At 43.8% G+C, this 27,028-nt stretch overlaps 1 protein-coding gene across 1 annotated transcript in view; it reads left to right on the top strand.

Annotated features, from left to right (window-relative positions):
* The first annotated feature begins 1,087 nt into the window (after positions 1–1,087).
* PDGFRA (platelet derived growth factor receptor alpha) overlaps positions 1,088–27,028 on the top strand; it is a 35,041-nt gene continuing 9,100 nt past the window's right edge. Inside the window, exons 1-16 of the mRNA XM_032110254.1 lie at positions 1,088–1,335; positions 8,557–8,617; positions 9,976–10,290; positions 13,027–13,290; positions 13,998–14,128; positions 15,469–15,640; positions 15,740–15,929; positions 16,434–16,549; positions 17,027–17,153; positions 17,966–18,159; positions 18,605–18,699; positions 18,810–18,942; positions 23,010–23,114; positions 23,801–23,911; positions 24,659–24,812; positions 25,922–26,088. Of these exons, the coding sequence (XP_031966145.1) occupies positions 8,569–8,617; positions 9,976–10,290; positions 13,027–13,290; positions 13,998–14,128; positions 15,469–15,640; positions 15,740–15,929; positions 16,434–16,549; positions 17,027–17,153; positions 17,966–18,159; positions 18,605–18,699; positions 18,810–18,942; positions 23,010–23,114; positions 23,801–23,911; positions 24,659–24,812; positions 25,922–26,088 (2,323 nt within the window). The 5' untranslated portion in view covers positions 1,088–1,335; positions 8,557–8,568. The remainder of the gene's footprint in view (positions 1,336–8,556; positions 8,618–9,975; positions 10,291–13,026; positions 13,291–13,997; positions 14,129–15,468; positions 15,641–15,739; positions 15,930–16,433; positions 16,550–17,026; positions 17,154–17,965; positions 18,160–18,604; positions 18,700–18,809; positions 18,943–23,009; positions 23,115–23,800; positions 23,912–24,658; positions 24,813–25,921; positions 26,089–27,028) is intronic.

Raw genomic sequence — 27,028 nt, forward strand, 5'->3', positions numbered from 1 at the left:
GAGAAAGAGGTGCGGGTGGTGGTGGTGCCGGAGTGGGAAGGAAACGGGAGAAGCCCCGGGACGCGGCTGTGGGGCCGGTGCCCTCCCCAGAAGGCAGGCGGCGGGCAGGGGCCCGCTCCGCTCCGCTCCGTTCCTGGGGCTGCACTGCCCCCTCTCCCGCGGCCGCCGCATCGCCGCGCCCCGCCGGCTCCGCTCGCCTCGCTCCGCACGAAGCCTGCAGCAAAAGGGCGGCAAGGGCAGCTCCCCGGCAGCTCCCTCGGCCACCGCTTATCGCTGGTGATAGCGACGGCCAACAAAGCAGAGATACCCAGTGCTGGCTCCCCGGCGGGGATCAAAGCTCCGTCTGGAGCGTGTTCAAACAGGACGTGCTCGGACGTGCGCTGCCCGCGCCTCCGCCGGCACCTCCGGCCCTTGCCGTGTCCCTGGTTTGGTTATTACTGGGGTCTGTTTGCGCTGGGCAAAGCGAAGGCAGAGAAGAAGAGAAGAGCGTTCTCGGTCCCGTCGGAGCTGCGGGCTTTGGGGGGGCTGACTCCTGGCGAAGGTTACCTTTCGTTGTGTCTTTCATTCATAAATGTTAGTGATTCGTCTCTCCCTCTCTCTCTCTGTGCCTCCTGGTCCTGGCTGGCTCACGGCCGTCCATCCAGCTTTCTAGCCCAAACCCGAGCTCAGCGGTGTACAAAGGACACGAGGAAGCCGCGAATTCGTTTCCAAATCAAACTCCCCATCCATACGCTCACACTGTGACCGTGGACATCGAACCCGGCGCCCGACCCACCGTCCTGGAGGGTCTGAGGAGGGAAGGCTCATTCATGAAATTGGGAGCACTCTGAGTTTTCATGAAAGTTTTTTGGGTCTTTTTTTTTTTTTTTTTTTTTTAAATTTTCTCCCCCTGCAGTGCAAAACTCCCCGCTTCCCCCTTTCCTCCCCCTCGCCCCTGCCATATGGCCAACCTCCCCCTCCCCTGCAAGGCTGCTGAAATCTGGAGGCAGAGACTGCCCCCCTGCCTGCGTAAGAGCCTCCCGCCGGCGCGCCCGCCTCCGGCCGCGGGGCTGGGGGCGCCGGGAGAGCCAACACACTCTTATTCTGAAGGGGCCTGAGGGGGGCTTCATTTCCTGACAGCTATTTACTTAAAGCAAATGATTAGTTTTGGAAGGATGGTCTATAACATTGAATCAATTACGGGACGCGGTTTGTGAGACCATTACAGTCGGATCGGGAGGGAGGGCGAGCGGGAGGGAAAGAGCGCGGCTGAGCAGGGAAAGTCACAAAAGACGTGGACATATTTTGGATGTTTTACAATCTGCAGGATTGGGGCTGCGGATTTTAAAGGAGAAGGTAAGAGGTGCGGGGCATTTTCCCCACCTTTTCTTTTTTACGCCTTTTCTCCCGCGTTTTTTTCCTCGTTTATTTTATTAGTTTTTCTTTATTTATTTGTTGGGGGTTTTCTTCTGTTTTTTTTCTTTTTCTTTTTCTTTTCTTCTTTTTCATTTTTTCTTTTTTTCCCCGATGCTCTGAGCCGAGCGGAGGGCTTCTTCCCGCGAGGCGCAGGCGGCGGGCGCTGGCGATCCCGCGGAGGGGAGTGGGGGTGCGGCGCTGCGCTGCTCCGGCCGTCGGGGTGCGGCGGCGAGCAGCGCGGGCAGCGCTAATGACAAACACATTGGGACGGCGGGGGCCACCGCGCCGCATTCCTGCCGCGGGGGCGGGAGCGACCCGCCGGGGCTCCGCGGGCAGCGGCGGTGCCCGCCCCATTGGGGAAAGCGGGGACGCGCACCGACCAAGTAAGCGGCTCCCCCTCTTCTCGCATCCCTCACTTCCTTCACCCCGCTGCTTTCCCGTCCCTTCCCCCACCCTTTGTTTTTCATCACCTTCCCTTCTTTAGATCCCCTTTCTCACCTCGCTCCCCCTGACCCGGTAGCCTAAAATGTCCCGAGATCCCGAGCGAAGGCACGCGCACACAGCCCCCGAAAGGCGACCTGATCTCCGTCCTTGCGCGCCCCGTCTTTTTTTTTTTTTTTTTTTTTTTTGCGTGTCTCGGTGAAAGGGAAGATGCTGAATTTAGGAAGGGCTGGTACCTGGAGCCTTTCCAGCCTGCAGCCCCTCTCGCAACGGGAACGCCAGCCCTGCCGTATGCCCTGCCGGACTGCTGGACCCCACTGCCTCCTACCCTGGGAAGGGCAAAGTCTTCGCGGCCACCTTTTGGATTTTGTCAAGCGCGGAGTTGCAAACTTGCCAGCCTCTGCCAGGCTGGAGTCCCTTGGAAAAGTCCTAGGAGCAAGTAGGAAACGGCTTTTTGGCTGTCCGCGGCATTGCTCAACATTTTTGGACGCGGATCCCCATAGTTCAGGAACCGTTCCAGAGAACAGGACTTGGACAGCTTTTTCTGGAGCCAGCAGCGACAGATCTAGCAAGGCAGCAGCACTCCCAGGGCACAGCCGCCAGTCCCCGGGGCTCGTCCGCACCCCGTCGGGGAGGCAGCTGCGGACCAGAGGCGGGAGCGATGCCCTGGCCCCCACCAGTGCCGGGGGCATGTTTCCAGAGCCCTTCGACGGCATTTTTGGCGCGTCTCTTGCCAATGTTCGAGCTCCCTAGCGCTCCTTCGGGGCCCGAGTCTGCACTCCCGGAGCGGGCAGCGCATCGCCTCGGCCCTTACGTGGACCTACGAACCCGTTCCCGGGACTGCGGGCACATCGCTCCCTCTTGGTCCCACAGCTCCAGGCGGGGCGCAACCTCTGTCCCCCGCCGGGACTCCCCCCCTCTTCAGACCCCGTGCCCTGGGGCTTCGTGCTTCGCCTGACGGAGAGGGCTGGAGAAGAAGCGTCGGGTCGTAGCACCAGCTCCGTAGGGAAATACCTCTGCGGTTTGCTCCTCTCCGTCTCCCCTAACCCGTTTTTTCTTTTTCCCGGCTACCCCTCATTAGGAAAAAAAAAGAAGTCTCTCCAGTTTGGCAAAGGCTTTCCTACTGTTTCCCAGACAAACAGCGAGGTGGCTGGGACCTGCCAGGTTTGCTCGGTGTCCCGAGCAGCCTTTGATCTGCAGCGGCCACAGCCGTCGGGCTGCGCCGAGGGTGGGCGGACCGAGGGGGAGCCGCGGCAGCGTCGCTGTCCCGCTCCCCGGGGGCTGCCGCCCGGGCTCCCCACGGGCCGGCAGGGTCTGTCAAGCGCCTGCAGCCTGATAGGGGCTGGAGAGTGTGAACGGAACTTCCCACCATCATCCACACCCGAGTCCCGACTGGCTGCAGGTCGCCGCTGTCTCCCCGACGGGACGCACCAGGGGAGGCAGGGTGGCTTGTTATGCTCTCGACATCTCCCAGGGCCGATGCAGAGACCAGCTGGAGTCCCAGCTCGGCTGACTAAGCTCTGTGTCCTTTGATGGGACAAGAGACAGGATCAAAGCAAGGAGACAGGCATCAAAGATTCCTGTCATCATCTCGTCAAAATCTGAACTGTGGAGATCTGACTTTTAACTCTGCGTGTAGAAACGCTAGGGAAAGATCTCCCAGCAAGGGACTTCGGGTTTAGCTTCTAGTTAACAATGAGCATTTTAGAACGGACCCTCAGCTAAACAGTGGTTTAGCCAGCCTCAAAGCTTGGGGAAAAAAGTTTGAAGAAAAAGGAGACCTCACAAAACACTGGGATTTAGGAGCCCACAAGCAAAACAGCCCTCCCAGCCTGCAGGCACTCTCCTGCTGCTTTTAAATGAGATCCCTTGTTCTGGTACTCCTCTCCAGGCACTGAGGGGCAAGGAGGTGTGCCAGTCCAGCTGCCATCGGACACTGCGGCCATCTTTGCTGTTAATAGTTTGTTATGTACGGGAAATCTTCATGTGGCTCTGAGGGTAATACATAGGTATTAGGTTTCAAGAAAGCAGGAAGCAATAAATATTTTAATAAAATACCTCTCTTCTGTACTACAGCATTGGGCTGGAATTGAAGTAAAGTATATATAGAGAGAAAGCCTTGCATAGCCCAGACCTCGCAGATTATTTGCAGCTATACTAGCTGGTCTAAAAATGAGGCTGAAATGTATAACTTTATATGATCCTTGCCTTGCTTGCCTCCTTATTTCATCAGGACTACAATGGAACCTACTTTTGCACGTGAACTCTAAAATTTTTAATAGAAGATGTTTCCCTTTCTTCTTTTAAACACTTAAAGACAAAGGAATGACTTCTGAGAGGTGAATTTTCCTGGTGGTGACAAAAGTTGATGATAATTAAAAAAAAAACAAGCAAGAAAGCAAGCGATCCTTTCTCTCCCTCTTGCCTTGCTCTCCTGCTTGACTCACCACTTTCAAGCCTATAAAGCTTTGCATGGGCACCCAAGGGAAAAGTTTGCAATAGCTAGGCTTCCTAGTTCTTGTGGTCAACAGAGATGGATATTTTTTTCCTTACAATGCTTCTTAGTGGTTGAGTTGGGATCTGAGGTGTTCTTTGATTTGATTCTGAGAACTGAAGGAAGATGTATTACTTGGAAGTGCCAGGGGTTTTGTTTGTTTGTTTGTTTGCTTTTCCTGTTTTCTAGGACAGTCTGGAAAACCCTCCTTTGATCAAGCGGGAAAATTTAGGCTTTGCAATTCCCCCACCACCTTTAGATCCTAGACTGAGGAACTCTGCCCTGGAGGGTTAGGCTGAAGAATTGGGTCTGAGCAGAAGGCTCATCAGGAGGCAGCCATCGCTATGTGTCCTGCAGAGCCCAAAGTACTCACCAGGAGCCCAGCACTGGCCTATCCTCGATGCATGGTTATTCCTTGGGCTTTTCTTGATGCACGGTTTTTCTATGTACAGGCTATGCTGGATTCAAATATTTGTAAAGGGATGTGAAACAAGCTTCATTTTTGGAGAATATTTATGCCAGTCTTTTTTCATTGAAAACCGTTGAGCCTTTCCCCAGCAAAACCCATCAGACCCACATGTTAGTGCTGCAGGGCAGCGCTGCTCTTGTGGAGAGCTGAGTTTGCAGTTCGGGAACTGAGAACCAAGAAATGTTTCAGGAGGTCCTGTCTGAACATTCACATTCAGCTGGTGACATATACCACAAGAAAGAAATGTCTTTTCTTGGGCTGGCCGTAGCTCTTCCTAGAAAAGATCAGCTTTCCCAGAAGGACAGACTGCCACTCTGACAAAATCACGACTGAAATTACCCAGCCCTCTCATAACAAGGATAATCATATCATTATGTGCCAAGATTTACAATCCAAATACTGTCCTATCACTTATGCAAATACAGAGAAAATGGGACCAGGGTTGGTGTGTTGTTTGGTTTTGTGGGTTTTTTTTCTTTCTTTTTTTTTTTTTTTTTTTAATCACATGAGATTAATAATGTAGGAATTTTGAATTTTAAGTTGATCCAGGAGACCCAGTTTAGACTGCTACGCTGGAGACGAGCGTTGCCTTTTGCCGGACAAGGCATGTGGCTCGTTAATGTGGATCAACATTGCCATCGTGTGGCCACGAGGGTGAACTGCAGTGGCTACATAGCTGGCAGGAAATCAGCCCAGTAGCCTCCGGTGCTCCGGTACATGGGCTGGTTTTCTGTCTTGAGAGAGGTCTTCGGTTGATTCATAGCAGTATGAAAATAATATATACCCTTGGCTCTTTTTGGTCCCCCTCCGCTCTTTCTCTTCAGGTCGTGTAGAGCACTCACCTAGGAATATCATAATTTTCCAAACATAAATTTCCACTGAGTTTCTGAACGCTGATTTTACCTCGTCTTCTGCACTGCAGTCAATGAAACCTTCCTTTATAGGAAGCCAGTGCTTACCAGTTAGTGTTTGGAAAATTGACGCCTGACTGATAACAGTTCTTCAGAGTTAGTTTTCTGATTTTTTTTTTTTTTTTTTTTAATCACTAAGGCACACAAGAGAGATATCAGGATTTCAGTCACAAGCTTTCAAAATCTGTGTAAATTCAATGACTGTTCAACCCGGGGCAAAGCCCTGCAAGGAGTTTCGCAAACCCCTCAGGGCATCACCTAGCTTTTACTATACACACCCATGTTTCTATTTCAGCTAGCAATGTCCTAAGTATGCAAGGAATTAAGGTTGGCTCACACTCACATTGTATGTGTCCTGTTAATACTGAGTTTCAGCTTGCATAAACCTACTGGCTTCAGCAAGGCTACACCAAGTTATGGATTGATAGACTAGTGTTAGGAACTGAATCTTATGTGTTTATCCAGGGCTGAGATTTGGACAGTTGGGGACAAAGAGAACCTTTGATTTGATTCTGAGAACCGAAGGAGGGTAAAAGAGCTAAATAAGTGCATACAAAGGTGTATGTGACTGTAAATAAAGAAAAACCAGGATAGGTGTAGCTGCTTGGTGTTGTGGGAATGAGCAAACTCTCTCCTGCCCATAAATGTGAAATTGTGCCTGTGGTAAACCTTGAGTCTAGCATGGATGTGTGAGGGTACACTGGTGATGGCACTAGCATTCTTAAGTCAGATCCATGATGTAACTAAATTCAGTTCAAATAGGTTTTGAATACAGATGATGGTGAAACCTTAGTATATTATTCTGTCTTTCACAGTGAAGAAGTGTTGCTCCGGGTCTTGATGAGATTAACGGGTCATTGAGGAAAGATCAAAGCTCTGGGTTGTGAAAGAAGAGCCAGATGGAGAAAGCAAATTTAGTTAAGACCTTGAGTTTTTAAACTGCAATGCTACATTGAGACACTCATTGATTTCAGTGTCAGCCCAACCAAGACAGCAAGTTCAAAGTAGCGCTTTGGAAATGCCATCACCTGTATTTACATCACTGGGCTTCAGTCCTCACACACACAGCTCTGCAAGTCCACTTCAGCAGAGCTTCTGGTGTGCAAGACACGAGCTAGCTTTGTTTTTTCTTCTCCTGTGCTGCATCACTTGCACTGAATAGTCTGGCAAAACAACACAAAAGGGGGAGAGATTTGCCTTTTCAGTGAGAAAAGGGAGGGAGCTTGGCAGAAGTGGGGTAACATAGTCTTGTGGATCTTGGGAGATTAGGAGTCAAATCAATAAAGCAGACCATGGTAAGTCTTTAAAGAGTTACAGAGGGTTACTTTATTAGAAAAAAATGCAAGATATAAATGTGATAAAAATGAGTAAGGAGGCCGAAACCGAGGGAATTATCAAAGAGAGACAGATACATAAACATATGGCAATTACTGCTAATTGAAGAATTAGGCAAAATGCCTTGTCTCTGCTGGAACATTGTTGGCTGAATTTCTGAAGGTGTTTGTACATGTTTTTGAGGCAGGTAGTCTTCTAATCCTGCTTCTGAGACATTTATGTTTAATTTGAGTTTCAAATTCTTTTGCTTTGCAAAGCAGTGCTGTCTGCTCCACCCATTGCAGGAGGAAAGCAGGACTAGATCAGAAACACTCCTTGGCATGTTGTAAGCATTTTGCTCCCATATGGCACTGCCACAGTTGTAACAACTAGACGCACCTATGTGCTTTCCTATCTCAGCATCAGGAACTGAATACCAGAGGATGAATAGAAACTCTCCAGAACCTTTGAAAAGTAGTCCCTGTCTTGGCTCATTGTCCTTTATTTCACTCCTTGGTCAGTGTTTCAAATTAGGGGCTCTTCTGTGCAGTGTTTTTTAAATATATATTGGATTTGGGCCAAATCCAGTTGCTATTAGAAGTCACCAGCAAAACATCTGTTGGTTTCAGTGGGAGCAGGGATTGTAGGATCTTCTCCTTTAGAAATTACCTAGCACGCTGCTTGAGGGTTTTATGTAGAAATGTCATTACATGGCACAAAAATTACATAGATGCTGATTGCTATTGTTGCCTCTATAAGACAGATGCTTTAGGATTATATGTTTGAAAGCTGAAAAAATTGCATGGGATCTATGACTCTCTGCACTGTTGGGAAAAGAGATGCTCTGTGAATGGCAGTGCTGGCCTACAGTCTGTCATGGATTTATTTCATTAGAAAATTTCAGCATATGTTTTAAATAGCATGTCTCTCAATCAAGGGAATTCTTGCTAAATAAGCAATAAGCACTATTGTATTACATTGTATTCTGTAAGCTATATATACACATATGTACAATGGCAAAACAAAAAGATCACTCTGGGTTGTACTATTTGTAATTAGAGTAGCTTTAAAATGTGCTTTTTCTCCCATAAAAGCTGCTTGCAGCTGAAAGGTCAGAACTTACTGCATGAAGATGTTACATCTTCATCAATGCTTGTGAGGGTGCTGCCTCTGTGCAGGGGCATTTCTGTGGGCTCAGTCCCAGAGGCTACAGTGGGGAGCAGAGCTGCTTGCAGGCTGTTTGAAAGGGACAAATCTGGACTTGGTTCCTTACACTGCCAGTAGAGGGAAGGGGTTATGGTGTCTCGTCTGCCTGTCATCTGTCTGTGGCCACACGCAGCTCGTGGGAGGAGGTGACATGAGTCTCACTGGGCTGTGCTGTGAGTTGGGGTGCCTGGGCCATTCCTCTTTGTGGCACCATGTGGAGTGATGGGAAGCTGCCCTTGGGCACTGCAGAAGAAGAGTCCTCCTAACTCTTATACAGTTGTCAGTCCATTGACTCTCTCTCTCTTGCCTTCTTCTTTCTGTTTCAGTTGTTGGTAGCTATGGGTACTTCCCCATGGACGTTCCTGATCCTGGGATGTTTTCTCACAGGTAATGTTCCTCAGTCCTCTAATCCTCTCCACCCCTAATTCTTCATAAATTTGCATTCATTCTGCCCACAATAACAAATGCCACATGGTTGCCAGCCGGCTACAAACCTGTTTTTTCTGCTTTTCCCTCTGGTAGGCTATGACGAGACCTACTGAGAAGGCAGTACTTTTGCTGGCCCATATCGGCCACTTTGGCGCTCCTGTGCTGATATAACCTCCCACCTGACTTGTCTGACTGTGCAGGGAAAGTGAGCCTGCCCACCTTCGGCTGTCCCACACCTGCCCCACTGGGGATTCTTCAGCAGTGGTGCAGGAGAGGCTGCCTGTGTGGGCTCCCCACATCCTCCCATGCCACAGCACCGCACTGCACTCGCCGGGGCTGCTGGCCCAGCCTCCCAACACCTGCCAAACAAATGGTGATGGGAGGGCAGGGCAGGCTTTGCCACAGGGTGCCAAATATAGAAAGGGCCTGTAGAAAGAGGTAACTCTGGGCAGGAGTGGAAAATGGTTTCAAAGACAGTCCGGATTCCTGGTGGCAGTTTATTGCAGAGAGGGCCAATTTCACGCCATGGGCCTAAGTGTTTGTTTATTGTACAGGTCATTCGGGGGACTGAAACCACAAACATATTTCCTTGGTGAGTTCCTCATTTTGTAGGGTTTGGATCCTCTAATTTTCTTTTTGAGAGTTGGACCTGCACCAACCCACCTGCAAATTACCTAGACTTGCAATCCTGAGCCTGTAATTGGAGATTGTGTCTGAAAACCAGTGCCATCTACAACATCTAGTTCAGTGAATTGCAGTTTTATTTGGCTACAAGCCTTCTGTACATTTTGGCTAGAGGTAGACCTGATGTAGAAGCTCCTGCTCTGGCCCTTTGCAGAAATTGAAGTCAGATGTAAAATGCAAGTGTTAGTCTTGGGAAGTGGTTTCCAAATTTCAGCTGTGAGCTTGCTTGAAGGCTGACAGGACTTCTGGTTTCCTAACCATGGTTGCAAGGAGGTGTGACATACCTTCGACTGAGCAGCCAGGGTGTGGAATTCACTGGTCTGCAGTAGAGCTGTGTACACCTTTGGGGCTGGACAGCTGTGGTGTCAATTGGGAGCTATCTCTAACTTCACTTCTGTCTGTCTTTCACCTCTTGATTTGACAAACAGAAGTCAGCAAGCAAACACTTAACATTTCAAAGGAAAACCATTTGCTATCCCTTGGGCAAAGCTCTGGCTTTTAACAAGGGCAAATTTCCTGGTCTGAAATAGTCAGAAAAAAAAGCTCCTCTGGATCCTATTTGCTTCCTTTCACATCCCCATGCTGAGGCTGTTTTGTGTATTCACATGCTATTTATTTGTGTCTTTTTGCAGGACCATTCATAACATTTTGCCAGCTTCCTCTGCCAACTATTGTTCCCAATAGGAATGAAATGGTGGTACAGCTGCATTCCAATTTCACACTCAAATGCTCTGGAGACAGTGAAGTGAGCTGGCAGTACCCAGTGACCGAGGGAAACCACAGGATAGATATTAGACACGAAGAAAACAACAGTGGCCTCTTCGTGACAGTGCTGGAAGTAGGAAATGCATCGGCGGCTCATACAGGCTTGTATGTTTGCTATTATAACCACACACAAGTGGAGGATGGGGAAGTGGAAGGGAAGGACATCTACATCTATGTGCCTGGTAAGTGGGGGATGCCACAGCTGTACCTGGAGGTTTGGGTGGGAGAGTTGAACCATGGATGTTGAGAAGAGGTGTGTTGCTGGTGACAACTTACTGTTAGAGGGAGAGAAATAACCCCAGGGCCATTTCCTAGTGTGTAAATCAAGACCAGCCCCTCTGAATCTGTGGATATGTTCTTTCTTTCTATTGGTTTTCGCTTTTTGATAAGAATTTTATTTCTTAAGAAGAATGATGAACTCACTACTTTAGAGCTGAGGCCTTCTGACCATCAGGGCCTGGAGAGTAGACCTTGGTGGCCAGGTCAGCTCATCTGTGGGAGCATGTCCAGCCTTAAGGTTCACCTGGCTCCCAGGTGGGGATTAACAGAAATGCTAGTCTTTTCAGGGGCAACTTGGGCAGATATCTTGGGATGTGTACTGACCAAACCAGTGCCATGTATGATACTAAAGCTTCTGCCAGATGAGGAAGGCCATATCTTGTTCTTAACCTGCATTATGCTTGAACTGAGAACTGGAAAAAACTCATGTGTACACAGGGTCTGGGAAGAGTAAAGCAACGGAGATGTCCTGGGGGTGGCTGTCAGAAGGAGGCGAAAGAAGTGTTCTTGCTGGCCAATCTGATGCAAGATTAAACACATGGTGTTACTATGCAGTGCCCTGTAATTTTCAAGGCAAACACAGCCTTCCCAAGCCCTGTGTTGCATTTCTCTTTAGTGGTGGAAAACTGTTGGACTCAGAAGAAATGGCATCCCTTCTTTTTGGAAGTGCCTATTTCCAGCTTTGTTCTCCCACTTCCTTGTTCTGACTGGAAATCTGCTTAAAGGCTTTCCACGATCTCCATGGGACGAAAATCTTTATTGTCATAGCTGAGATAGGCACCAAAGGCTGAGCCACGACTGACTGCTTTTGTAAAGCTCTGTCTGGATGCTTCCTCGGCATTGGCTGGGCTTCAGGGGGTGAGGGTCACAACTGCAGGGCCAGAAGAGATCAGGCCACTGGATTTGCAGTAAATATTTTGAACACGAAACAAAGGAGAGAAGAAGAGATTGCAAATCATCCTGCAAAACTGCAGTATGTTCTGAAGGAGAGGATGTCTGCAAACGGCAAGGAAGATTCTGGAAGGGCAAAAAGCCAGGAAGCAATAACAGGACTTGTTTTAAAGGGTATTTTGCAGTGGCATTAAGTTTTTGCTGTTGACAGTGTGTGATTCAAGGACAGTGATTCTTCCAAGACTTTCCCTCCGTTTGCCACAACAAATGTAAAGTGTTTGTGCTCATTCTTGAAGCAAGATGTTTCAGCAGGGGCTGCCAGCCTTGGCACATATATCTCAATATCCAAGCAGCTCTAACCAAATAACCCGAAAATGTTGTTTATGTAAAGCAGTCTTGTAACTCACACAGTGAAGGAACATAAAGGAAAGAGATGGAAGATTTCTTCAAGAGGACTTTTTGGTTTGGTTTTCGAAAGCCTCTAGACGTCAGCCTACCCGATTTGCAGGGCAGAGACACCCTGTAATTTTTTCCACTTGCTAACCATCAAGATGTCATAAACGTAGAAACATATCCTTTTCTCCAAATTATAGAGAATGTCTCTGTTTCCACTATAAACTTTGTCTTTACAATTATTTTTCCTGCAATGAATTAGGAGGGCAATGGGTGGCAGCAACCCACTTTAGCCAGGGAGGATTACGTTGAGACTTCACACAATATCCTATTTTCACTAACAGCACATAGAAAACCAAACTAGGTGAATCCTGTTTCTGTTTTAAATTACAGTGGGAAAATGAATACATGGAGTTGGCAGAGTTTTTGGGATGGAGTGCTGTGTTTGGAATATTGCTACAAAGAGCCTGCCAGTGCAGCAGAAAGTCTATTGTTGGAGGGATTTGGATTGCTATTTATTAAATTTTATTATAAAGCTTTGCACAGAAGCTTCAGGCTAGCAGGGATTATTTGTTTATTCTGATTGGCCAAATGGAGATGATTTGAGAGCTATGCTTTTTGTGCATAATGTTATGCAATTATGTTTTAAACTCAGACTTTGGATTGGCTGGGTAGGAAAGTTGGCATGTATTTTGTTGACTTTGAAAGAAATAAAACTACCAGGTCCTTGTTTGCTTTTTTTCCTAGTTGAATACTATATTTTGAAAACCACATGCTGTGACCATAATTAAATATGTCTCATAACTGTAATGTTGGACATGTTAGAAATACATGAAGATAAGTACCTTGAACTATTTTTGATGAAATGTGGCTTTAGTGGTGTTCAACATAAACAATATGAAACTGACTTCTACTTTTTTTTTTTACTTGGAAAGTGTTTGGATTTTTTATTTTATTTTTATTTTTACCCCTGCTTATATATTGGTTAGGAGACAGCTACTAATAAGAAATGGGAAACAATCTAACTTAAAATGATGTGACTTGTGATTAATAACACTTAACATATTGGGCAGAGGATCTTCTGTCCTTTTCATTCTGCATCCTGAGTTGTCATAAAGGAACCCAAGACCTTTCCTGTTTTCTGCTTAGGAGAAATGTCTCATTACATGTCACATGAAATAGTTAAAATGAGATACCACATGAAATTAGAAAACCTTGCCTTCAATATCTGAAAAACTGGGAGAATGAACTATGCAAGTTTCAGTTATGACTTATAGGTGGTCATTGATATCCAATCCTTGTACGTGGACTTGCTACAAACAAGACAGTGTAATATTACCTCTTGTTTTTTACAGATCCAGACATGCCTTTTGTTCCTTCTATACCAGAAGACCAGTTCATCTTAGTAGAAGAAGGTGATCCCACAGTTATCCCTTGTCGGACAAGTGACCCAGATGCTCAAGTGACTTTAGTTAACAGTTTAGACAAGTCTGTGCCTGCTTTATATGACACCAAACAAGGCTTCATAGGGAATTTTCCTGCGGGCTCATACACATGCAAAACAATGGTTAAAGGTGTGGAGTTCAAGTCTGATGAGTTCCTCATCTATATTATAAGAGGTATTTATTTCTGTTCATTTTTTAAAAAAGAAAAAACTGATTGTGTTCTTTCTCCACACTGTAAGAGCCATATTAGGACCAGCATCACAGGGTTATATCAGATATTTCTCTAATGATGAACTCCTTGCTCCTCTGGCAGGTACTGCCAGTTACTTAGTTGCATGTTTACTTAAAATTTTCATGAGAATAACATGTCCCTAACTTAATCTTTTCTCCAAAATCATTGCAAGAAAAATGTTTTGTAGTCCATGTATTTTCATCCTATTTGCTGAAACACAACTTTAAAGGCTGGTGTTTCCCAGTGGCTTTGAACTGTAGACCTTTGGGTAGCCTGAAAAACATAATGATTTAATTATTTTGAAAACATTTTTCCTGGCCATCAAGGAATTCTCAAAGACTCTCAAGGTCACTGATTAGCAAAAGGGGAAATTGCTTTTATACCCAATGCCTTTTTACAGGGGGATTTGAGATAGGAACTTCTAATTGAAATTTTATTTGTGGATAATTTCTTTGTGGGATTGAACTCAATGCCTGTACAGTTCATGCTTTAAATACAAATTGTTTATATTAGTATAGATCAGCAGTACTTTCACTGAATTTTCAAGGTGATTCCTCAGTAGAGGAAGTGAAATGGATATCCTCTGAAACAGCACCATGTGAAAATTGCAGTCTTTTAAAAACTAAATGAGATCTCTCTCTTCCCTTAGCTACTTCACAGCTGCCTGTTGAAATTGAAGCTCTTAAAACTGTCTACAAAACAGGCGAGACCATCGTAGTAACTTGTGTGGTCTTTGACAATGAGGTGGTTAATTTACAGTGGAATTATCCTGGGAAAGTGGTAAATATCTCTCTTTATTTCTTTTTCCTCAATGTTTGTACTTACTTATTAGGCAAGCAAGTGGGGTTGTAAAATATTCTCTCTTATCTGAATGAGGACAGCTGAGGAGACAAAACCAAGTAAGTTCTTTTAATTTTAGGTTACTGTAAAAGAAAGTCAGTCCCAAAAGGTAAATTTGCTTTTAGTAACTAAGCAAAACCCGACAAGAAGTTGAGGTATGGCTGAGGAAGGAATGCTGTCCCTCAGGTCTTGTGCTGCTGCAAAAAAGAGAAATGTTGTGAAAATAGAAAGATCTAGGTGTGTTGGACATCTGAGTAGAGCTCTGCTTGCTACTGAAGGTCTGAAGCTCTAAAATGGCTCTCTTAAATCCTGGTTCTTGAGGATAATAAAGGACAATGAAGAATCAAGTCTATAATCTTAAGTGTTCTTCATTATGCAGGTGTAAACTGAAATGAGTCTTACAGTCACTGTAATTACTAATGAGAAACATCTAGTAAGAAAATCTTAAAACTTTTGTAGAACCCTGAAATCTTTCAAACTGGTTTAACATCCTTTTGCAGTGAAAACTTTTATTCAGTGCAACTTGGCTAGGGCCAGTTCCAGGCAATTTCAGAGTATCCCATGTAAAAAGTCTGGTTGAAGGAATGGTATAATTGAAGTGTACCTAGCTGTTACTCCAAATCCCACCTTTTATTGAGGTAAGTTACGAGCCCAAGAGGAAAAATTATTTAAGCAAGTTTTGTTTTGTTTTCCATCTTACACATCAGTCTAGTCTCTGCTATATACCACCTTTCAAAACTAGCCCCAGTACATTTTTGTACTAGCCTCTCATGATAACATGGTCCGTCATTCTTACCATCCCTTTACTCTCAGGAGTTTTCTCCTTGTCAATAAATTATTCTTGTTTTGAGAGGATGCAGAACGTAGCATCTAGTAACTGGTTACTTTTTGTCTGGTGAAGGGGATAAAAATTAATCTTACTTCATGGGCACTGAACAAAGGGGAGTCAAGCGTCTTTCACATCCGAGGAAAAGGTAGTGCATAAACAGTGAATCACTCTTTCAAGTTGCTTACCCAATTTTTCAAAGGTATTTGCTTCGTGTGAACAAAATATCAGCTCTCAACCTCCTCAACCTTCTGTGCCCGCCCCCAAAAGGGTCTATTTATAGGCACAGCTCTTCTGTTGTGGCTGAAAAAGGCATCCTTAACTCAGTAAACAAGTCTTCTGCAACACAGGATTTAGATGGTTGTTCTCATTTCAGGGGTATCAAAGATCCTCAATGATGTGCTTTCAGTTCAGTTACTTAAGCAAGGTTTTTTTTTCCTTCTCCAAACTACAGAAAGAAAAAGGTCTGATAAAACTTGATGATATCAAAGTCCCATCGCAGAAGCTGGTTTACACCTTGACCATTCCTGAGGCATCAGTGAAAGACACAGGAGATTATGAATGTACTGCTCGGCATGCAACCAAGGAGGTTAAGGAAAATAAGAAAGTAGTCATTACAGTTCATGGTATAGTCTGATTTCAGTGTAAATTATTAACACATTGGAAAACACCATTCTTGAAAAATGTTGCATAGTGTTGTTTACCCAAGGCTTTTTCATTTACAGACAAAGGCTTTGTTCACCTGGAGCCTCAGTTTAGCCCTCTAGAAGCTGTCAACCTTCATGAAGTCAAAAACTTTGTTGTTGATGTGCAGGCTTACCCAGCACCAAAAATGTACTGGTTGAAGGATAATGTGACTCTGATTGAAAATCTTACAGAGATTGTTACTAGCTCCAACAGAGTCCAGGAAACAAGGTAAAAAACCTTCTGACCCTTACTTTGCCATGCTGACTCGAGTTCCTCCCCAAGAAACCTGGGCACTGCTCCTGCTCACTCTTTACACCTCGGTTTGTTGCTCCTTCCTCAGCAGCATTTAAAAATAGTTTATTTGTTTTCTATTCTAAAAGGCGATGTCTAATTTACTTCTTCTTACTCCCTCCATAACATCAACCTCTTCAAGGTTCCTGAGCACTAAACCTCTTCTCTCCCTTCAACATGTCTCCACACCAATAAATTTGCAGCTATTTCCAGTAAAATCAGGGCTTTGTCAGGTCCTTGCAGAAAGTAACTAAGGCCGCTTCTTTCTCAGTTATATGTTGATAGTTATTTACCACTTGAGTAATGACTTTAGTTAAAGGCGTGCTAAAAATGCTAAATGTCACTATGTTGTAATAGCAACATACCCAGATTATGTGTTGCACCAAAATAGATTTTTTATGCCTGTATTAAAAATACAAACAACACCTTGCATTTCTGCAGGTTTCAGAGTATTTTAAAATTGATACGGGCCAAGGAGGAAGACAGTGGATACTACACTTTGGTTGCTGAAAATGAAGATGAGATTAAAAGATACACCTTCTCATTGCTAATACAAGGTAAGGAACCCCAAAGCCTTGCCCTCCAGAAGTCATGCCACACAGCAAAGACTTGATCCACTTACACACTGGATTGCCTGGAGTATGGATATACAAAAGGCATGAACCAGGGTGAGTGGAGGAGTGCGTGTGTGTTAGTCTCTGGAGCTTTTCTACCCTGATCCTGGCTTTCACTTCTGCACTGGCCTTGAGCCAAAAAGAAACTTTATCCTCCCAGCTAAGTTATTCCAGCTGACAGCAGAATGATAGCTAATTTAGCATGACATGGAGACGTGGCACAACTGCAGCACTTCCTTCTCATTGCTCTGGCCTAGAATCCACTCTGTCCTACAGGAGACAAGCACCTCCTGGATGAGTCTGTGCCTGTAGCTCTCGCTAAGATGTTGGCCAAACAACACCTGTCCTGCTTTGAAATTTGAAGTTGTTTTTTTTGTAGGCACTGACAAATAGTTTAACAAACTTCTGACTCTTTCCCAGTTCCAGCTCTGATCTCAGCCCTTGTGGATGATCACCATGGCTCTGCAGGTGGGCAGACAGTGAGATGCTTGGCAGAGGGGACCCCACTTCCCGATGTGGAATGGCTGGTTTGCAAGGACATTAAAAAGTAAGAGGAATGGGTGGTTTCTTATCTGAAAAATGACTTGTATCCTCAATTAGCTTAACATAATTAGCTTTCTGTTCAATAAGCCAACTCTGTGGATTTCACAGTCCTGGTTTGAGTAAGGATTTTGAGAAGTAGCTGTCCCTCCATTCAGGGAATATTTTTAATTTCCCAAATAGTTCAGTCTGCCTCATTACCACTCCTGTGTGTTTCTATATTTTCACTTGTAATTATTCCCCCCTAATTATAATTTTCACCTTCTAAGTATTTTAGACATGTGGTGTAATTGCTCCCATTTTTGCTAGTTCTATACTGGCTCTTTCTGTGTGTACTGGAAAGCTGCTTTTTTCCTTAGGATATTATCCAACAGGGAGGGGTAGATGATGCATGGAAGAAGGCTAGGAGGCTGGGTTCTCCTCTTACTGTGCTGAAACTACTTACTGCCTGGTGGGACGGTTGTCCTCCTAGCCCTGCCCCCAGAAGCCTTGTCCAGTGCTAAGGATTCTGTGAGAAATAGAGATCCATCCAGTGCCATAACTCCACTGGATACACAGTGACACCAAGGTCTATCTCTACCAGACCTGCTGGGCTGCATTGTTGGGCCCTCTAATCAACAGTAAGGAGGATCAGTATGCAAATTATTTTGAGGGAAGAAAGGTGCAGGTTTTTCACAGAGGCAATCTAAAGACCCTTCTGGCCCTTAAATGTATTGTTGTCAGAAGAAATTTGCAGGGAAAGGTAATTTTTGTTCTGTTCACTCTTATTTACCCATACTTAAACCAAATGCCTATTTCCCCCATTATTCTTCTCTGCAGGTGCAGCAATGACACCTCATGGACTCTTTTGACTAACAATATCTCTGATATTCACATGGAAGCCCACCTGGATGAGAAAAATATGGTGGAAAGCCAGGTGACCTTCCAGAAGGTAGAGGAAACCCTGGCGGTGCGATGTGTGGCAAGGAATGACCTTGGTGCTGTTACTCGAGAACTGAAGCTTGTGGCTCCCAGTGAGTTTGCTTTGTCCTTCTATGCAATTTCAGCAGCCAGTCTGACCCTCCTCTAACCCACCCCAGTTTTCCTAATGGCTAAAAATGTGAATTGTTGTAGATAGTGAATTAAATTGGATTTTTTTCCCACCCTGGAACTTCTGAGGGTAAGGCATTTTACAGGTCTTTATGGTGCATCTGCTTTTTGCTTACTATGTGGCTCCATAATTCATTTCGCCATTTTATTAGCACTGGCTATGGGACATTCTTCTAGACTATCTGCATTTGGTTTTGAAACAAGATGGCAGAGCAGCTCTGGCCTTGGAAAGACTTTACAGTCACCAGCCTCAGGAACTGCTCCTGCCACTTCTGCAGGACATGGCAACTGCAGTGATAGGAGAGTCTTATGTGTGTGATGTTCCTTGTGGTTCAGGAGGAAAATATGGTCTATCTTCTTACTCCACAGCCTTGAGATCAGAGCTAACGGTGGCTGCTGCTGTCTTAGTGCTGTTAGTGATCGTGATAATTTCACTGATTGTCCTGGTCATCATATGGAAACAGGTAATGTAGAAAAGTATTTCAGTTTGGGTGCTGAGTCCTGCTGGGTTTTGATCTGCTCTAAAGTTGGGTACAGGACTAATGCTTGGTTTTGCATTCAATGTGCTCTGCAGAAGCCGAGATATGAGATTAGATGGAGAGTCATTGAGTCTATCAGCCCTGATGGCCACGAGTATATTTATGTGGACCCAATGCAACTGCCTTATGACTCCAGATGGGAGTTTCCTCGAGATGGGTTAGTGCTTGGTAAGTTTTCTGTGAGGGAATAACCTCACCCTTCTTTGGGGAGAAATTTAATGACCATTCTGAGGTCTCTGCAGGATTTGCAATGGAAGTTATGGCCACAAAGTCCACAGTCTCTCTGTGTCTGTCTGTTCTCCTCAGTTCTCCTCTCTGATCTTCTTCTTCTACAGTGGCATCAGCCCTGAGGTCTTTGTGTTAGTGTCTCCTGTGCCTCCATTCTAGTTCTCCTCCACATGCCCTGTGTGCAGTGTCCACCCCTATGTGACTTAGGGGACTGTCTCAGTGTTAAATGCCCTTTTCAACACTCCTGCTAAGGCATCCACAAGAAGGATGTCAGTATATTTTATCGCAAGATATTTATATACTTACATGCAGAGGCCAAGAAAATCTGCAACTAGTTATGTAGTTTTATTAAAAATATTTTTTCAATTATTAATCCATGCCACGCACATATCAGTGCTGAGTAACTGCATATTTTTGTGGCTACTGTCCTTCTTCCTTCCCCTTCTGCTTTCTTGCTTTGCTGTTCCTCATTGGAATTCATACAGAATTCAGTCGTAATTACTTCCTCAAGGCTGGCCCAATCTCGCTTTTATATCAATTGAAAGAGTAATGACTATAGAAAATTTTAATGTTCTATCCAAATAGTGCTTTAAACATACAAGGCTTGCCTCTCTTGGAGATATCTGTGCACCAAATTGTATCACAAAACAGAGGAGAAGAAGAAGAAATGTCTTTTGTTTGATATATTTCAACATACTCCCCTGGTGTAGTTCTTCACCATCAGAGAGAAAGAGTTAATTCTTGAAAGAAGCAAGACAAAAATTTCTGGTTCAGGAACAATATCCTTTAATTAAATTCATGTTGCTAATTGAAGACTAGAGGAGGGTGGATGTTTTATGGAATTATGTTATTACAACCCAGACTTTAATTATATGCCTAAATAGGATTTGTCAGATCTGAGTTGTTAAAGACCACCTCTGTGACTTTGTCTCCCTCTGACTCATGAGCACCAGCCTGCTTTAATGCTTTCTTGTTTACAAGTGTATTCAGAATAGTCAGTAACTTTAAAACCCAATGCTCCATATCCTTTTGGCAATCTGGATTGCACAAGTGCTTTTCTTGACATACTTACCCGCTGGCACTTCTGTCATATTAAATTCTTGCTGGTGAGGGGGGACCCTCTTTTGTTTCCAGGGCTGACAATTCTGGTTTGTGTGGATTTTCTCTTATCTAAGTGGGAGATGACAGCAAAGCAATTACACCTTTAGTTCAGGAAGGCTCTGAAGCAGGTTACAAACCCATTTTGGCTCAGCCAGATGAGTGTTTCCCATCCTAGCTGTGTAAGCCAGCTGGCATTTATTTGTTTTTTCTAGCCAGTAGTTCCTGGAGTGCAGTGCTGTGTTAAATGCCAACTCTGAACATTGGCTGGATGGAGCCTCAATTGATAAATTTGGGTTACACTGCAAATTTCCCTTTGCACTCACTGATCCACAGTATCTGCCATGCTGATACTGCTGTTTAAAGGGCCCATGAACTGGTGCAAGTCCAGGAGATGTGTACCAGAAGGAACAGTGCAGTAATGCCGTGAGCTGTTTGAACACCACTGCCTTCTCCTGGCTCTGCTGAGAATCAGTGAGGTTCCAGCAGGACTTGGACCTCCTTGTCTAGCTGACAGAGCTGAGAGCAGCACCTTTTGAGGAATGGGGTCTGAGTGCTGCTGCTCAGGATACTAGGGTGGCTGTACAGAGACAGCAGAATTGCTCTCATCACTTCCCAGCAAGCCACTCATTTGTCCTGGTGACCTCAACAAAATGAAATGCTGGTCTGACACAGAATCAGAACCATGCCCATTTGAAAAAGGCAAGTTAAGATTCAAGTCACACAGCACTCAGAGATGTGGTACCTAATTTCATGAGTCTAGACTGGGTAGATTATAAAGTTTGACGCTTGTTTGGCTTTTAATATAGACCAAGAGACTTATTGCTTCATTTGGGGTGGGTTGATTATCCCAGGTCAATTTTAGCAAAAGAAGCACCCAGCTGAGATGGTTGCATCTGGAACAAATTCACAGACTTCACCTTTGTATTTCTGTTCTCTGAGCAGAGAAGCAGCACCTCTCTGGCAGGCACAGCAGATAAGCTCTGTGGATGGGTACAGAGGCTGAATCAGCTGCTGTTCCTCCATTAGTTTGAGGGGTGTTGAGCTGCTGCTGTGTCTGCACAGTCCCCCTATGGTGGTGAAGCAGCATTGCTCCTTCAGCAAGCAGGTCATAGCAGTGCCTTTATACTGAAAAGTAAACTCCCACTATAATTTTGAGCTTCAATGAAGCACTCATCAAGAATACGATGGCATTACAGATGCTTCCAGTTCTTGAACAGTTAGCTCCCACCTGGCTCCAAATTTCAAATGTAAAAGAAATGGGGCTTGGGCTACATCTGCAGAGAGGGTTGAAAAGGGGAAATAGCAGTGATGGCTCCCTGCCACTCCGGAAGTGCTCTCACTGTCTCCACATGCACCCCAGCCCAGCAGAGGTGATGGAGAGGGAGATGTGTGCCTCATGCTCAGCTGACAATATGGTTTTGGGGAGGAATTGGCTTGTGAAGACAAGAAGATCAAGGAGCATCAGCAAATGCCATCACATTCTGAAGGGCTGCATCCTGCCATATGGCTCCCAGGCCTTTAGTCTGAAAAGTTTCAGGGGCCAAATTTCAGACTCGTGTTGTTTGAATTAGTCTGAAATTTAGTGTGAAGCTTTCTCACATTCTGATTGGAAAGGACAACCTTTGGAGCATGGGAATCTTGAAAAGAAATCACGTAGTTTCTGTGGGCACGACAAACTATGCTGTCATAATTTTGGAGAGGTTTGTCAGTGTTAACTCAGCTAAGCATTCTCTAACCATTTCTTGTGCTTGTTAATGATGTAGATATTGTTAGGCTGGAAATTTTCTTTCAAAAGCATGTGTACAATAAAAGTGGGGGTAGTAACTAGAGGATAACAGAAACATATGGCATTGCATGCCAGATAACACCTTCAGAAGTGTAAAAGGTGACAAGTTCAAACTGCAAACGAATGTCAAAGACAAAATGCTTTATCTCCATAGTAAAAGTCACTACTAATTCTTTCTGTGCTCAAAGTCAAAAAGTAACACAAAATCAAAGTGACAGCTTGTCAGGCATATGATTATATTCTGGCATCTGGACCTCATGCAGGTTCATTCACTAAGTGTTGCCTTGATGAACTTGGTTTTCAATGCAGAAGCTATGAAATACAGTATTTTGGAGTATGTTTGTACAGTTCATTTTTCTCTAAAATATTGCTCAATCTGTACACAATTCTTCTGGAGACTGTATCCATATTAGAAGACAGGATATATTAATCCAAAATTTTTGTCTAAAGTGATTTGTGGGAAGAGTAAAGGATCTATAAACATTAGGTGTTTCATTGCAGCACTTGGAAATTTGCAATACAATTTATTCCAGCAGATGAAACACACTTGTACATTAAACTTCAGAGAAGTCTCCCTTCATACATGGTCAACATGCATTTCAGCTTATTGCAGATCTGCAGTGGTCCTGCCTGTCTATTTCTGAACGTGCTGTCGATGTGCTTTAGTCCATTTTACTGCTGGATGTATCCAGCATTACATAATAGAACAAAACTACAGCTGAGGGACCCAATTCAGATTTGTAAGTCTGGTACACACCTATATTTTAATCAGGTGATGACTGAGGCAAAGAGGTCAGCTTGAGCCTAGGACAAGCCATGATTAGAGAGGATAAAGTGAAGATGGCAGGGTACAGGAAGAAATGAATTTCAATGAGCTGAGCTTCCAGGTGCAGGTGTGCTCTTGATGTTTGCTTGCATCTTTTTAAGAATTGTACTTAATGACAGTATTTCATATCTGCTTTTTCTGCTTAGAAACAACAGGAATAGAAATAATACCAGTGGTCTGGCTAAGGGAATGTGCCCTTTCCACACAAGAATCAACTTGCAGAGGAATGGAGACAAGAAAGGAGCTGAATTGCTGTTACTTTCTGAAATAAATAATGCTCTCCTTTGTGTTCAGGTCGGATCCTTGGTTCGGGTGCATTTGGAAAAGTAGTTGAAGGGACTGCATATGGACTGAGTCGCTCTCAGCCAGTGATGAAAGTAGCTGTGAAAATGCTGAAACGTAAGTCATCATGGTTCCATTTCCCAAGCTAGGTAGGGCAGGTTCCCACAGGGTTATTCAAACATTGCTTGTTATAAATTAATTCTTCATATCTAAAGTTGAAAATGAATGGTGGGATGACTGGATTTTAAAATTATATGTTAGATTGTTTTATGGCATTTCAAGCATGAAGGTACATGGCTTTTGAAAACATCCAAAGTTCAGGTTTAGCTGAGCAGCCACAATAACTCAACAAATACTGAGAAAGCTAAAGTAACCATGAATGTCTGTGAACAGATGAGAGCTACACAACAAAGGGAAATAGGCAGGTCTTGTGTAAGAATCTTAAGTTCACTGAAGATTTCCTAGTTTATGAGAACTGAGAATCTGATGCAGTGATTCTGTAGGAGCCATGGGGCGCTTGCTTGTGTTGAATGAGCAGCTTGTAGAGTGCTTCTGTGCCACACTACACCCCTGGAGAGGAACAAACAGACTGGGTCAGCTACTGAGCCACATCAAGTGAGTCCCTTATTAATCATTCGTGACTCCTCTCCAAGTCCCAAGAAAGACACTTATCAAGTAAAGGATATGGTCTTCTTCAAGAAACCATGGCAGCAATGCTTCAATGAGGCAAGCAAGGAGAAATTGTTTGTTAATATGAAAAAGGTGATTGCTCCCACTGAGTGGCTACTGTGTTTTTTCTACAGCTACAGCTAGATCCAGTGAAAAACAGGCACTCATGTCTGAACTGAAGATAATGACACATCTTGGCCCCCACCTGAATATTGTAAATCTGCTTGGAGCTTGTACAAAATCAGGTGGGTTTGGTTGACAAAATAAAGGTTTGCTGTGGGGTCATCATTCAGTACTTAACAAGCACATCGATGCCTAAAGATTTTTGGCTTTTTATGTAATCTTCATGTATTTGTAGCTCTGTAGACTGTTAAATGCCTAGGTATAACTTCTAGTACTTTCCCAGCTTTCTTTCCCACAGCGAACAAATGCTTATTGATGCATTTTAAACATTTTATTTAGTCTTGCCTGTTAGTTTACTAAGGACCTTTTCTTTTGCACCATGTAATCATAGACACAACAAAGGTAGGGCAGGAGATTGGGAGGAGAGCTCCAACGGGGCAGAACCCAGGCAGGAGATTATCTAACCAACTGCTCCTCTGTTTGTATAACATTGGCTACATATTCTAATTGCCAGATCTTATAAAATTGTACAAATTTAATTTGGAGCACTTTTTTTACTATATTGTGTACCTGAAGGCTTTCAAGTAAATGTTTGCTCTTATATTATTGTTCTGACATTGTTTAGAAAAGTTTGTGTTCTATTTCCAGGCATAAACACAGGTTTCAAGTAAAGGATTTACCAACAAATATAAACAAATATAGGTTTCAGAAACCTGCCTGATATTTGGTAATAATTGCAGTCATAACTTAATAGATAGAAATGCATTAACTCACAACTCCATTTTCTACTACTTTTGGAGTCTTTTTGTGTTTGTTTCTGTTTTTCAAAGACCCCCCTCATAATGCATAATTTTGCTTTATTTTAACAGGTCCTATTTACATCATTACTGAATACTGTTTTTATGGTGATCTGGTGAACTACTTGCATAAGAACAGGGACAACTTCCTGAACCGACACCCAGAAAAGCCAAAAAAAGATTTGGATATCTTTGGGATGAACCCTGCTGATGAAAGCACAAGAAGGTCGGGAAAAAAAGGAAAAAAGAAATACCTGATATGCAACTTAAGGACTTAAGTCACTATTAACCCTTATTCCATTACTCTCATTCATTGGTTTAAAGCCCTCCCTAATTTTTCTCGTTAGACTTTTATTTGTCAGGTTTCATAGGTCTGGGAAGGTTTTAATAGTTCTTGTTCAGTCTTCCTGTCCTGGATTTGTGTTACCTGCATGTAGAGATGCCTGCAGTCTAAGGACCCCTGCGGTTTCTCCATAGACACCCTGACATCCCAAAGAAGATTTTTGTTAATAAATCACAGCCCAGTGTTTCTTTTTTTTTTTTTTTAAATATCCTTTTGGCTCTACACACCAAACTTTTAAAAGTAAAGGGCATCTACCTGTCTGCTTGTTTCCATGCTTGGGGAATTTCCACTGTCTAAAACTCCTTCCATTCAGACAATCTGGCAGAGCTTGTTCTCCAAGCTCAGGTCCTCTCCTTTATCTACCAATAGCCACTCTCGACAGTTTCCTAATGGTTAATGTTCATCCCATAGCTTTTTCCAGACAATGGTTGAGGAATTTTGTCATCATACATTCAGCAATAAAGCAATGCCATAAAACTAGCCAGGATTTAAAAGGTAAACAGAGATTCATTCAAAAAACCACTCAGACAAGTAGATAACTGACTTGGTAGCTGAGTAAAGCCAGGACTATTCATCTGGGCATGGGTTTGTTCAGCAGGACTGGATTTGATGCAAACTGTCTGGGTGAATAAATTACATCTATCATTTGGAATACTTTGAGCTAAAAGCCCTAGGTAGTGATACTTGAGTTCAGTGGGATTTTGGGACATAAGGCATGGTTACATACCTGACTGTTGGCAAAAGCCTACATTTGAAGTGCTTGTGTTTGACTACAGGATACACAGTAACATGTATTAATAAGTGATGGTTATGTTATATATATGATATGTGGTAACGATATATATGTATATATATGTATTCCCTAACAAGAAGCCAGATGTTGGATTTCACATCAGTACAGTGGTACACCTTAAGCGAACTGTTAGATACATGCATGCTGTGACAGGGAAGTCACTAGCTGAATACACTTGTACTTTTTTTTCCAATTTCAGTTACGTGATATTATCGTTTGAAAACACTGGAGAATACATGGACATGAAACAAGCTGATACCACTCAGTATGTGCCAATGCTGGAGAGGAAGGAGGGCTCTAAATACTCTGATATTCAGAGATCTGTGTATGATCGGCCTGCTTCGTATAAAAAGAAATCCATGACAGGTAATGTAGGACTGTCCCTTCTGCATATATCATTAATACAAATTACTCTAGTGTAAACACATATCTTATTTTTGTCCTCTAAATGCACACAAACTGCTTAGCTCTGTTCAGCAAGAGCATAAGCTGTAAGCTAAAAGCTTGTGGTTGTGCTCTTCCATTATGCTCTGGGGGTAGGAGTGCATGTTGCTGGAGCAGAAGGGATCCAGTTGCGTATTTGTTTCTGTGCTGAAGCGCTGGGTGGTTGTGCTCTGCAATGGGGCTGTAGGCACTCTTTGGAGGCAGTGATTTTATCAGTCTTGTAGTTTGAAGGATTTTGAGCAATAGCAATGACCAATAATAATAGTAGTTTATATTGTTCTGTTTCCACTTACATTTCACATTAACTAAAACTTACCAAACCCAGAACACTCCCAAATACTTTCCTGGATTATGTAATGAAGCTAATGAATGCATCTATTCCCTGTCCCTGTTCTCAGAAAGCAAATATGCTTTTGTTTAAAAACAGACACTGTCACTTCTGCCTCCAGGCCCCAGAAACGGAACCATATCCAGTCCCAGATTTACATGGCAGACACACTTATGTTGTGCTCTAGGACAGTCGGGGAAAATGAATCACTGAATTTTTGACTGTTTTTTTCTGACATTTTTCATGAAAGAAATAAGAACTGTTGCCATAGAATTCCTGACCCTTTTTGCTGGTGTTGGATTAGTCCCAGTGAATAATTCCTAGGAAACAACAACATTCAGCAAAAATAAACAGATAAAAATGTACATGCATGCACAAAATCCTAATGAAGGCATCACCTCTGAATAAATATTTTTGTACCACACACTGAATAAACAACCTGTGTGACATTCCAGGAAACTTTTTTAACTTTACTTTTTCCTATCGTTCCCAGGGGAAAAAATTACAGACAGGAGAAAACCCAAAACCTTTATT

The sequence above is a fragment of the Corvus moneduloides genome, chromosome 5 (genome assembly GCF_009650955.1).
Source record: "Corvus moneduloides isolate bCorMon1 chromosome 5, bCorMon1.pri, whole genome shotgun sequence".
Classification (NCBI taxonomy): Eukaryota; Metazoa; Chordata; class Aves; order Passeriformes; family Corvidae; genus Corvus; species Corvus moneduloides.